The following is a 13414-nucleotide window of genomic DNA, read 5'->3' on the forward strand; positions in this document are numbered from 1 at the left end:
AACTTAACATTAAGCTTGGTCTGCTCAGAGCAAGAGGTTGTCCCAGAGCCATTCCAGAAGAACCATCCATCCCACATCATTCTGGGCTGCACTCACTCTCGTGGGTCCCTGAGCAGCCACTGGCAGGCAATGCCTTAGAAGGCAGAAGCTGCACGAGGTTGCACAGAAGCACCAGTTGATTCAGGAATGGTGCTAAAATGTGCTTTTCCTTACAGAAAACCGCAAATTGGGACTATGAGTTCTGGTATCCCTGGCACAACTGAGGCTGGGTGACCGTGTCCACTGAAGTCCACAGCAGGGTGAGTCCTGCTTGACAGCAGCTCTGGGATTTTCCCAACTCTTCCACATCATGATGACTCCCAGGTGCTCTGAGACTGATCTGATGTGCCTTTGTAGCGTGAAATGCATGGAATTGGCCACCCCCTCTCTGAATCAGGAAAAAGGGCCATGAGGTTTTCATTCCCAGCTGTTCACCTCTCCTCCTAATCAGGCAAGCCACACCTCCGTCCTCTGGGATGACCTTACAGAGCCAAACGGGTCAATTTGGGTGTGGGTCTCCTTCAGGGAAGGACGCGGGCAAGCCTTTGATCACAAAACCAGTCTGTGGTAAAGCCTGATGAGCGTAAACAAGGTCCCTGTGCCATCATCACCCCTGCCCACAGGGGGCTTCCCTCCACCTCACAGTGGTCTTTCCTTGACATTGAGCTTTGCCACATCCCTGGAGTGGTGCGTCTCTCCTCCCATATAGGATTGTGCAGTCTTGAACATCTGCCTGAAGTTACCCACTGCCTCCTGTGTGTCTACGATCACTCAGGAAGGGAAATGTCCCTACAGGTTTTAGACTGAGTGCCTGCAAAGAAAGCATTTGAGAGAAGAATTGAGGTGCCCATTTCACCATGACACGTGGACTAGTTAACCACGAAGAGGGCAATGAGACTAAAGGAATTTGTATGAGGCAAGTCAACTAAAAATATCTGTCTGTCCTGCGTAAGAACTCAGAGTTAATTGACTTTATAAACCTGGGATACAGATGAATGATTTTGATGTTCGATGGTATGAAAAAGAGGACAATATGTGGGATGTAAGAAGCGAGGGCTTAGTCACCAGGGAAGCCTTGGGAAGCGGAAACTCCTAGGTGTTCAGATGCTTCATGAGCAAGGAATGTTTGTGGCCCCACAGGGCTCTGGGACACAGCATAAAAGCCTGCGCTGCTCCAGGCTCTGCATCCTCCTCTCTTGCTTCACTTTCCTCGACGAACGAGGTAAGTCTGGGTCTACTCCATGTCTCTCTCTGTACGCAGAATTGCTGCCATGGTGGCATCTCAGGTTGATATTTCTCTGCCTCAGCATGGTCCCGCAATTGAACAGTTGAAGGGCTGTCACCTCTGTCCATTTTTTGTAGAGCTGGCTGTGGAGAAATGGGAAGAGGGTGTTCTTTCAAGCAGAAGGGTATCAATGGGGCTCAGCTGTAGGGGTGTCTGCCTCACCAGAATTTGCACCCGCGGCAGATGTTCTCTAACCAATGGCCAAGTGCTTCATCAATGCAACAACAGTTGTTCTGGAGATGGGGTATGATCAGGTGCTTTAAACCCACTGGGCTTGGTCCTATCCCAAAGTGGGTCAACGTTCCTGCACTGTGCTACCCAGAGGAGTGCATTACGAGCTGTAAGAAGACTATGTGTGTTTAAGAGGTGATTTCTGAGACACCCATTCAACGCAGCCCATTTGTGCTGGGATACTTGCATCAATCTTCGTCTGTGCTATTGTACTGGGAAATGCAGTAGGAGGTCCTGGTGCAATCAGCAGCCAGTTAGGCACATCTTTGCTCCCAGTGTTTCAAATCCAACTTAGGGGAATACGTCATGCACGTTGTGTGTGTTAGAGAGATCAGGTGCAGGCATTTCCTGCACCTGCAGCTAGAAATGGAGATGGAGAGCAGCCAAGTGTATCTGCAGAGAGAGCTGTGGACATGAGAGCCAAGTTGATGTTTTGGTCTGTGTTTCCTTCCTGCTCTGTGTTGCAGCTTTGCTTCCTTCACCGAGAGATGTCTTGCTTCAGACCCTGTCCCCCACGGCCCTGCTGTGCCTCTGGCCCAACCCCACTTGCAAGCAGCTGCAGTGAGCCCTGTGTCGCCCGCTGCGCTGACTCGACGGTGTTCATCGAGCCCTCGCCAGTGGTGGTGACCCTGCCAGGCCCCATCCTCAACTCTTTCCCTCAGAGCACGGCTGTGGGATCGTCTCTGTCAGCTGCTGTTGGGAGCTCCCTCAGTGCCGGGGGAGTTCCCATCTCTTCTGGGGGCTCCCTTGGTCTGGGCGGGTCCGGGATGTGTCTGCCTGTCCCGCGCTGCAGTCTGAACTGCTGAAGCTGGCGGCTCATCCCTTCAGGAGCAGGACGGAAGACGGGACCCTGCAGCAGCAGGTCATGGACATGTCTTGAAGGCAGGCTGGGTGTCCTCATGGCACCTGGCAGGAGTGACCTTTGTCCACTTCTCCTCATTGCATGGCTGGCGTGGCCGTGTCTCCTCTGGCTCTGTTTTCTCTGAGCCCTCCAGAAAGGGCTCGTTCTCTTCTGCTTTGCTGAAGCCCCTGCTGAAGGGGAGACGGTGCTGGAGTTAGGGACTGCTCTTGGTGGGCTGCCATTGCCACCAGGGAGAGCAGAATGGGAAAAGGCAAGCGCTTTGTGTGCAGCTTGTCCTTGGGAAACGGGCCATACTCTGTGCGTCCCTCAATCCTGCAGATGTGTTTCTTGGTCTCTGTTCTGTGCCACTGCATTTCCTCCTTCTCATTAAAGACTTTGTGCAACATAGGTGGAGGCTTATGTCTTGTTTTGTTTTCTGCTCCTTCCCAGTTTCGCCAAGTCCTCTGCAAGTGAAAGGGAGAACATGGTCTGTGCTGTGACGTTGAGTCTGTCGCCAATCTTGGGGCACCACCAGTTGTGGGTGGAGCTCCTTGATCTTGTACGAGAGCACTGAAAAAATCGAAGAAGGAAAAAGAGAGCCAGCAAAAGGTCAGTGGAATGGAGAGATCAAGAAGTAATGGACAGGATTTGAAGTACAAGTAGTGCCTCACACAGGAGCCCTGTCTTACCATGAGGCTGGTCAAACATGGGAAACAGTTACCAAGGGAGTACTGTAGAGTGTTCATCTTTCGAGATGTCCAATATATGACCAGAGAAGTCCTGGAAGAGCCTCCTCTACTTGTGCCTGCTTTGAGCTGGGCTTGGTCTGCATGTTCTCCACCCCATGTGTTGTGTGATTGGGTGGGCCAATGCTGGATGCCCTCAGGCAGGAGCGGCGGTCAAGCTGAATGGAGCAGACAGGAGCTGGGGGCCACTGCTCAGGAAAGCTGCAGAGGTTTGGTGGGCACATGTCACGAGAGTGGGCACTGGTGTCAGTCCCATGGCTGGGAGCACAGGAAAGGAAGGAAGATCAGAGTAAGGTCAACCTGATTAGAGCTGACAGAAAGGCTGTTATGTGTAACCATGCCGAGGAATGTCCTGGGAGAGCCAAAAGGCTGAGGTCCCACTGAGATTTGAACTCATACCGCTGGATTCAGAGCCCAGAGTGCTTACCATTACACCATGGGACCTCCTTCACAAGCACATTCTTTCCCCTGAGGCCACCCTCGTGGAGCCTTCTACTCCTGGCTGAGCCTGGCTGTCTCTCCATCTCCGTGGACATCACCAAGTACAGTCTTCCTCCAGGGCCACTGGCTGCTCTCTACTCACCGGGCCTTTCAAGGGACTGGCAGAGCTCTTTGCACAAGCCTCGCGTGCCCTCTCTTACAAGAGCCAGGCTGGTAAGTGCTGAGAATCTTGCTTTTGCCTACTTGGACCAGGTTAGGTAGTTTCCAGTAGAACCTCTTCCATGGTGCACCTGAGACGGTGCATTCATGGCCCAGCAGCTGAAGGTTCAGTCCTTGCACTTGTGGTCTCTGCTGCTGCCTCCCTTTGCCCTCATGTTGGACAGTGTGTCCATCTGCCCGTGTAAGTTATTGCCTCTCCTGTTTCTCACCTTGTAGCTCATACTAAGCAGCCATTAACCAGATAACCTTACTCCTGGTTCCAGTCCTACCTGAGCTCCTGACCTTGCTGAACAAGGTGACCAAGAGAGGGGGCAGGGGATGAGCTTCAGTAGAGGGAAGATCTGGCAGGAGTACCCAAAGGAGCTTGTTATGTTTTGCACAAGCTGGACTTCCTTCCTCTGCTGGGGCAGTCTTGGCTGACTCCAAACTCTGGTCCTCTCTTCCAGGACTCGCTGTCCCCTTGTGCCCCAAAGTGGCCTCTCCCTCCCTGGAAACCCCATTTTCTCTCCTGAGGCTGCTCCAGACTCGGCAAGGTTTCAATGTCCAGCCTGAGGGAACTTTCCCTCATGTCCTGGCACCAGCACACTGCCTGCCCAGAAAGGGTCCATGCACACAGCCAGGAAAAGCTGCAGTGGTGCGTTCCTCCTTCTGCCAAGGTTTGAGCCTGTGTGTTGAGAGCAGGGCCCTTCCTCCCAGCAGTCACACAGGAGGAAACCCATGTGGGGACACTCTATTGGATCTCAGACTTAGCCCGGGACACTGAGGACACGACCTCCTGATACCTTTGCACTTCCTAAAGCATTGGGCTGGCATCTGGTACTTCTGAACCCACACGACAGAGCGCGCAGTCATACCCAAGCCTAAGATATTAAATGCCAGGTCACATTCAGAGGAGGCAGGAGAAACACCTAGTGTCGTGGTTTGGGTCTGGTCGGCAACCAACCACAGCAGCTGGTCACCCTCTTTTCAACATCCCCACCTGGGAATGGGGGAGGGGATTAGAGAGGTGAAGGTAGACTCGCAGGTTGAGACAAGAACAGTTTAATAATGGCATTAAAATGAGAACAATGAGAACGATAGGAGGAAAACAAAAAGAAATATATATACAGACAATGTAGAGCGTAATTGCTTACCACCCACTAACCAATATCCAGCCGGTTCTTGGCTAGCGACCCCGAGATACCAGGATCCCACAATCGCAATCCCGGAAACGAGAGAGCTCCTTCCCAACCACCCCTCCTTTATATAGTGAGCATGATGTTCCATGATATGGAATATTTCTTTGGCCAATTAGGGTCAGGTGCTGTGGACGTGCTCCCTCCCTGCTTTCTGTGCCCTTGCGCACGGGCAGGACATGGGGAGTCTGGAAGTCCTTGAATTTTCAGTAGCAGCTGAAAACATCAGTGTGCTATCAGCATTTTTCTCATACCAAAACCCAAAGCTAAATCCAAAACAAAGCACTCATCTACTCCTTGAAAAGGAATATTAACTCTATTTCATCCCAAACCAAGACACCTAGACACTGGAGAAGGGTTAAATCTCTTCAGAGGCACAACTCTGAAAGCTTGTCCCGGAGAAGCAGCATTGCTGAGGGCTTTCCTCACATATCCCTGGGATCTGCAGGGCCCAGGTGGGTGGGAGCAGCGAGAGCAGGGCCCAGTCTCTGAAGGCCTTTTAAAAAGGTGGAGGAAACCCCCCTCGAGGGGCGGCGGCACAGGGAAAGGGACAGCTTTTTCCCATCCATGTGCAGTACTGCCATCGGAAGGGACATATCTCTTCTGGGGTCAGACAGTGGATCTCCAAGCAACAGAGGATGTTCCTGGGCTTCTTCCCAGGCTCACTGGTGTCACCCAGCACTCGGGGATCCCAGAGGGGCTCTGTATGAACAGCTGTATGGGCTTGTGCAGGCAGCTTCCTTGCTCAGGGTATTTTGTCCTTGGTTTCCTTCCTGGCAGCGTTGCCTGCTGGGACTAAAGTGCTCCCAAGCTCATTTGCTTCCCCAAGGCCATGATACCTGCTACCAGCTCTGTAGCCTCTGATGCTACTCCTCCCTATGGGACCCTGCGGGGAGGACAATCTGTGCCACCCTTAGAGGCATCAGTGGGCAGGCAGAGATCTCCCAGAGCTCCCCAGCCCTTGGGAGGTGCAGCTCAGGCCAGGCTGGCTCACACAGGAGGCCAGGCCACCCCCAGCTCCTGCACTCCCGAGGTCTTTCTGGCAGAGGGCAGGCCTTGGCAAGCCAGAGAGCCACCTTCACACAGTGGAAGACCCCTCACCTTCTGCTCTCCAGCCTAAACAAACCCATCTCCTTCAGCATCTCCCTCAATCACAACGTGCACCAGCATGGAGTTTCTCTGTCCTGTCAGCAGTGTTGGAGAGAAATGCCCCAGTGTCGGGGGAGACGAAATGGAAATGCATGCTAGGCCTTGGAGCACGCCCCTCAGCCTGAACACGAGTCCCCAGAGCCTGCTATGTCCCTTTTGGGTCATACTGGTGGGCCTTTACTCCCGCCTGCCCCTCTTCCCACTGATGCTGGTTGTATTTGCAGGTGAGGAACTGCTAATTCAGGGAAACTCTCTGGCTTGAAACCCTGTTGGTCAATGCCACGTCCTGGATTGGCACCTACCGTCTGTGACACCGCGTCCGAAAGAAAGAAGGATGCATCTCAGGGGCTCTTCAGCTTTGGGATCAGAGGGCAGGGTAGCTCCCTGATGATAATGAGAAGGAAAAGTTGCCCTCTTTTCCAGAAAAAGGGGAAGAAGAACTATGTAAGGAACTATGTAAAAGTGATGATAAAGCGGAGCAAGTTCCGTGGAGGTTCCCTAGGTTAGACAGGTGCCAGGGACTCTGTCGTAAGGCTGGTCAAACATGGGAAACAGTTGCCCAGGGATTATTGTAGAGTCTCCACATTTGCAGATGTCCATCATCCGACCAGCAAAGGCCCGGAAGAGCCTCTTCTACTTGTGCCTGCTTTGAGCTGGGCTTGGTCTGCATGTTCTCCACCCCAGGTGTTCTGTGATTGAGTGGGACACTGCTGAATGCCCTCAGTCAGGAGCAGCCGTCAAGTTGAATGGAGCAGACGGTAGCTGGGGGCCAGTGCTCAGGAGCCTTAGAGCAACCAGCCATCTCGTCCCGACCCTGCAGCTGCTGCTGCTGCTCCCAACGCTCCATCCCTTGCTGCTGCCATACCCCACCACCTCATCCGGCATCAGCCTGGTACTGCTGCCGGGAGGTGACTGCGGGGCTACCCTTCCCAGCTCCCACCAAGGGCTGCTGACAGGCACTCCTTCCCGGGACCTGCCAACAGAACCTGCCACCAAATTACAACTCTGCACATGCCAACGTGTGGTTGCACAGTCAAGAACCCACCCAGCTGCTCACTCCTTTCCCCTCCTTCAGTGGGGTGCAGGGCACTGAAAACTGGATCAGAAAGCTCATGGGTCAAGATAAATACAAGGACATGGCGTAGCAGAACTCTTGTGGGTAAACCAGCCTTGACATGGGAAAAAATAACTTTGTGCTATTTAAAACAGACTCATGTAGTGAGAAAACAAAAAGGCTAAGGTTCAACAAGCGCTTTTCCTCTCCCCTCTCCCAGGCTCAACTTTACTCCTTCACTCCAGACTCCTTTACCAGCCCAAGTGAGAGATGCATCATCCCTCTGCTCTTTTCTGCTATTTTCTTCCTTCCCCCTCTCACTGCCTAGTGTTTCTGCCCTCTGTGGAATATGTTTTCACAGAGGGGCTACAACCTTTGCGCATGGCTCAGCTGTGTCATGGGGTGGGTCCGCTGTGGAGCTGGAACTGGCTGTGTACCACACGGGGCAGCTCCTTACCTTGTCTGACAGAGCCCACCCTGCAACACCCCCTAACCCCTCCACTACCAAAGCCTTGCCATACGTAGCCAATACAGTGCCCATTGGGAATACCGTATGGCATGGCACAGGTCTCCACCCGGCTCAGAGGGAGGCATGTTCACTCTCTCCTGGGCTAACGTGGCTGCATGCTGTGCCTTTGTTTGAATTAAAAAGGCACAGCACCCTGCCTGGTTTCTTCTTAAGCACTGGATACGTCCATATCTGGTACAGTTGTCTTGTATCAGCTCAGAAATCAGCAAGTAAAATGCAGGCAATACTGGGGCAAAAATTATTATTCCTGTTGTATAATGTGGAAATAGGCCAGGTGGATCATTTCTAGCACAAGTTTCTTGATCTACAGGACTTGGTCAGATATGAGCATCTGTCACGTTTCATGCTGCATGAGCATAAGCAATTTGTTTTGCAGGACTCTACCCATAAGCTGTTCCTGGGCTAAAATCTGCCTTGTGCTGCTACAAGTTTTTGGGGGTGGACGATTGCTTTGGTGAATCCCCGTGGAGCCCTGATGAACGACGAAGTACATCTGACCAGGATGTGCCTTCGCATGCATACACAGAGGGTGTCATTTTCTTTCAGTTGTCATTTTCCTATTAAACACCACAACCAAGATGTGATCACAATGCTCTGTGACTGGCTGACAGCCAGTTCTTGGCCCCACCAGGCCCACCTGCTCTCAGGCAGACCTGTGATTGACTGTCAGGAACAAGGAATCCTAGCCGTGTACCCAGAAGCACATCAGGCAAGGAAGCTCCCACGAGGAAGATGCAACTTCTGACAACGTCATTCCCCATGGGTTCTCATATTGCATTGTGAATGCCTGGCGGCCATTTTTGACATTGTCATGCCCTCATGTTCTCAGATCTCCCTCTGATGGGCTGTCCACTTCCTTTGGACCAAGAGGTGTTCAAATATAACAAGACATAGCACGCAGTGGTATCCACTGCGGAATGAAGACAAGCAGCTGGCACAAGCAGTATTCCCATGGATGGACCATCACCTGCAGAGCAACCTCGCAGTCAACACCCAAGCGACTGTCTCGTTTCTGGCCCATTAGGTACTAGGGCAGCAGGGAGCTGCACTGCAGATCCCCGCGCTGTGTTCCTGCATCAGTCTCGATGGGGACTTTCTCTTTGGCCCCCTGAGCTGGCTCTGGGGGAGCTGAAGGAAAGCCCGGGGAGAGGGAGCAGCCTTGGGCGGAGGGGAGCTGTTCTCCAGCGAGCTCATGATGGCTGTAACCCTGCCCAGAAATCCAGCTCCCAGGGGGCTGCGGGACTTTACCTGGTGTAAAAGTCAGTTCTTGGAGAATCAAGGAGGGAAACAAGAACGCTTAGCATAGAAATACCAAGGGAATCAATTCCCCTCTTTTAGCTGTGCCCATAGTGGTGCCGCAGCCTAATGCGCAAAGGACCCTGATATAGAGGAGAGCAGGGTATGTATGTTAACAATACAGTTGTGTTGACCAGTGAACTTCCTCATGTTAAGGGTGGGCTAATCAGGCATTATTGCTCAGGATATCGGTATGTGCTTCTCCGGTGCAGCTGGTGTGGACGTATGGTCAGCGGGGTGTTAACCTTCGCTGTTCTAAACCAATGTCCCATGCAGGTGAAGGGGGTTTATACTACAGTCAGGTCCATTGCTGTTAGGACTGTCGTTACATGCCTGGGGTGCTTTTTGAAAGACAATTCTCCTATTGTTTTATCGTCTGCATGGGGTGTTCTCAGCCACTGAGACCCAGTTTATCATGGATCGTCAGGTCACATTGACCCTGAGGTAAAAGCTCTTATTCCTCGGCAGGGTTTGTTCTTCTGAGGAAGCTGTACAGCATTTAGGGCCTTTCCTTACACACCAGCTGCAAGGGCCTTCCCCTGCCTGTGCTGTGCTGTGCTGTCCTCCCTGAACAGCTCCTGGCTTGGCCTGCCTCCTGGCACAGCCCTGCCCTTGCTGATCCCCAACAGCCGAGGGTGGCCCCCACCCCCATGCAGGGTGCCAAAGAGACAGAGAAACCCCTCCCCTCCATGCCTGGTGCCATTCCTGTCCTACCCAACACTGTTGACAGTGGAGGTGGCTCCCAGTCATCCCAGGGCAGGGCTGGCCCATCGGACTGGGTGGTGGACAGTCTTAAATGCTGCGTGTCCTCCCAGGAAGGATCTGGGCAGGCTCAGCTGGTAGAGCCTCCCATTGAGGCCAAGGGACGAGGCCTGCATATTTGGGTTTGTGTTTGCTGGTTTCCTGTCCCATCCACAGGTCAGAGCATGCAGGAACCAGGAAGAGGAGGCAAAAGCAAAGCGGGATGGAGAGGGTTGGGATGTGAGTGCTGATGTAGGTGTGGAGAGTGTGGCCCAGGCTGCCTGCTGCAGGGGGATATTTCTCAGGGGAAAGCATTCACTGCGGAGCAAGACGTCCATGGCTCCGCTCCAGCTGCCTTCTCCATTACCCCTTTCCTTCTTCATTCATCCTCACATCTCTCTGTAGTTCTTTTTCCCTTGCAGTGCTTCGACAACCCTCAATGGCATGTCTGTGGGGAACAGATCATGCACCAGCAACGAGCTTGTCTCTCCTTCTCTTTCTCCGGAATCTCGCTGTCTGTGCCCCTCAGGGTTTCCATTTTCCTCAAGATGCTGCACCACACAGGCAGGCTACCAGCAGCTCCTACTCTGCTTGCTGCTCTGTTGGGAGCAGCTGGGTATGCAACTGAAAGAAGCCCTCTGGGAAGCCTCCGGCTCTTTTCTATCCCACCCATCAGGGACTGTGATGGCAGGGGACAGTCTCCTGATGCCACAGCCACCACCGCGTCCTCTTTTGTACTTCCACGTCTTTCCCAGAAGAGGAGGAAACCCCTCATCATCTCATCCTTAAGCTAAATCTGGGAAAGACCCCGGGAAAGGGTGTGCGTGTGTGCGAGACCCAGAGATGGGTCAGGCAGAATATTCCCCAGACGCCAGATCTATGATGTGTCTTCAATTCATTGCTAGCAATGAGGTCCATGTATGCAAAGAAGGACCTCTTCTGAAGCTCATAGTCAGCTCTGGCCCCTCCCCTTCCCCCCACTTGCCTGCTGCTCCACAGCTCTCTGAGTTTGTGAGACCTAAATTAATGGGCAATTTGTGAGTGCTGGCAAGATGTCAGGTGCATGAGGTGACATCCCTTCTTCTTTAGCAGTGAGGGCCATGTTGTGCAGGCTCTCTTTGCACATCAGCTGCTAAAGTTTCATGTGGTAGGATTTTTGGGGATCAGGGTCATACACTGATCCTACAGGGTTCGGACAATCCAGGCCAGGTGTCTGAGCAGAAAACTGCCACGTGGTAATCCTGCCCTTGAGGTCACCTAGAAGGGAAGGAATGTGGAAGTCAAGCTGGTGCTTCCTTCCTTTTTGAATGCCTGGATACACTAACCACAAAGTAGATTTAGGTTATACACGTGTACTAATGATGCAGACCTATCACAGCACTTCCGGGGGCTTGATAAGAGCTTTTAGCCAATAGACTGTAAAGCCTAGAGCATGTGACCATCTGGCTCTTTATATCTTGGGGCTATTTGGGTAAATAAATAGAGCACGAATTTCATCACATCAGTGTGAGGTCTAACTCCGGTCTCACCCTCCGTATGAGGTCCCTCCTACAGTTTTAGGCATAGGGAAGAGAGCTGGTGGGGTTGTTCTGTTTGGGATGTTGGATAAGATCAGGCACATGGTTTTGAGGAAGAACCAACAACAGTGGAGCTCTCTCATGGCAAATACTGAGCACTGGTCTGTTCTCTTCCCCTATCTTGGAAAGGGAGGAGCAGGATTTCCCATTCATCCGGGATTTTCACGCTCGGGTGGAGGGTAGGACAAGCGCAGTAGGCAAGGAGGTTTTGCTGTGTCCGGGCATGAGCCAAGACACTCGTCTGCAGCGTGGTCCTTGCAGGCAGCCCAAAAATGGGACTGCACCCCGTAGTTAGCAGGATTCGAACCTGCGCGGGGAAACCCCAATGGATTTCTAGTCCATCGCCTTCACCACTCGACCACAACTACCTGCCCCAGCCCTCTCTGCCCTACTGAGCACATCCCCTGTGCAGTGACACCCGCCTCACTAGAAGCCCCGTGGTTCACACCTGCACGGAGCAAGGAAGGTACCAGCCTTCCAGAGGCCTTTGGAGGTTTAACCACAGGGACTGTGGCTGTAGATCCCAGCGCCTTGTCCTCAGCTGGGCATCTGGGATATCCTGACATGGGGTGGATGGGTTCACTCTCCAGCTGGAGTATCTGCCAGCAAAGAAAAGCAAAGTTGATGACTGGCATGCAGCTTCTTGGTGTGTAGGGGGGATGTGTTGTGAGAGTGGGAGAGATCTATAGAAAGGGAAAGGTAGAGCCTGGCTGAGGAAATTGAGGAGGTGCAAGGTGAAAATAAATGAGAGGTGTGGATGACTTGCAGGTAGACAGGAGAGAGCTTTTTTGGTGAAATAGGTTGTCTAGATCTTTTTGCCAGCTTGACCAAGCATTGTCATCTTCCAGAGCATTGAGCAAAACAACAAAAGACCTGAAAAAACAATCAGTTTCATTAGTAGTACAAAATAGCTCTGATTCCCTTTTGGCTCCACAGCAGCGCTATTTGGCAAATTGCACTAAGTAGTAGTAGGTATGGAGATGGTCCCTGTGGATATTCCTGTCTGCATGCAGAGCAAGAGTGGCAGGATGTCACAGTCAAGAGTGTGAGCTCAAAAATCGTCCCGAGGAACTGTGCGTGCGGTGGCCTGAAGAGGAACTGTGTGTGCTGGCCAGTCTGTGAAGCTTCTCAAGTCTCTGATTCAAGAGATGATTAAATTTAAAAAGCCATGCTCTTTGCTGTCTTGACTGTCAAAAGCAGGGTTGTCCGCAGGTTACTGTTCGCACAGTATTTACAGACTCCCACTCTGTCATCAGCAGTTCTATGCGTAGAGGGAGTTACAAAGAGGGAGATCGTGATTGTGCATGCTCATTTCCCTGCTGAATGCCCACTCTAAACTCCATCTGGCAGCCACGTTGCCTACGTCCAGAGATGGAAACCAGCGCTTTTCTCCTTTGCAATCCATACCCACCCTTGAAGTTTATTCCCACACCACCAGTGGAAGAGAGCTTTGCAATGGTTGCTTTTCACAAGAAGTTTGTGAACAACAGTTGAGAGGACCTATCAAAATGTCTGAATTAACATTCACACCTAACAAGTTGAGACACTGGTCTTGGATCACCCTCGCAGAAAAACAGGGCTACTCTGTGTGACATTTCTTGTGTTTCCACCACTGTCAGTGCGTAAGATGAGACCTCAGCCTTCCCTTCCCCAGGCTCGCCAGGTCCTGCTCTCCCAGCCTGGTCTCTTATGGCACGTGCACCATGACCTTCATCACCTCAGTGTCTGTTCAGCAGGGCTGACAGAGCTCCCAGCTGTGCAGAAGTAAGGATCGACCACACAGTGACACCTATGGAGTCCCTGTAAGGGCACCTGGCACCCAGATGTCCAGGTATCCTGCAGAAGAAGGAAACTTTTCAGAAGACTTTCCACTTGCTGCTGGTAGAAGATTAGACCAAGAGAGAAAGCTGAAGCAACAGCATTCAGTCAGGGGAAGATGGGTACCTGCTCCAAAGTTCATGCAATGCCTCATCTGCATGATTCAACAGCAACACTGCATCTAGATTTGTGCTTGGCTGTACACTTGCTTATCTGCTGAGCAGCTGAGGTGTTTTTTTTCGCCCAAAACATCTGTGAGGAACAAGGTGCATC

The 13414-nt window shown here is 52.2% G+C and overlaps 1 protein-coding gene, 1 long non-coding RNA gene and 2 other non-coding genes across 4 annotated transcripts in view; 2 read left to right on the top strand and 2 right to left on the bottom strand.

The window, feature by feature from the left end:
• The first annotated feature begins 1130 nt into the window (after positions 1-1130).
• Positions 1131-13414, top strand: part of LOC116959217 (feather beta keratin-like) — an 89901-nt gene continuing 77617 nt past the window's right edge. Inside the window, exon 1 of the mRNA XM_042793992.1 lies at positions 1131-1261. Within this exon, the coding sequence (XP_042649926.1) occupies positions 1144-1261 (118 nt within the window). The 5' untranslated portion in view covers positions 1131-1143. The remainder of the gene's footprint in view (positions 1262-13414) is intronic.
• LOC122153585 lies at positions 1532-4707 on the top strand. The gene is made up of 2 exons (XR_006165465.1): positions 1532-3796; positions 4249-4707. It is a non-coding gene; the product is annotated as an uncharacterized LOC122153585 (long non-coding RNA).
• On the bottom strand, positions 3515-3586 carry TRNAQ-CUG. Its single transcript has one exon. It is a non-coding gene; the product is annotated as a tRNA-Gln (tRNA).
• On the bottom strand, positions 11610-11691 carry TRNAS-AGA. The gene has a single exon. It is a non-coding gene; the product is annotated as a tRNA-Ser (tRNA).

Source organism: Tyto alba, unplaced genomic scaffold (assembly GCF_018691265.1).
Source record: "Tyto alba isolate M040663 unplaced genomic scaffold, T.alba_DEE_v4.0 Super-Scaffold_20000015, whole genome shotgun sequence".
Lineage (NCBI taxonomy): Eukaryota > Metazoa > Chordata > Aves > Strigiformes > Tytonidae > Tyto > Tyto alba.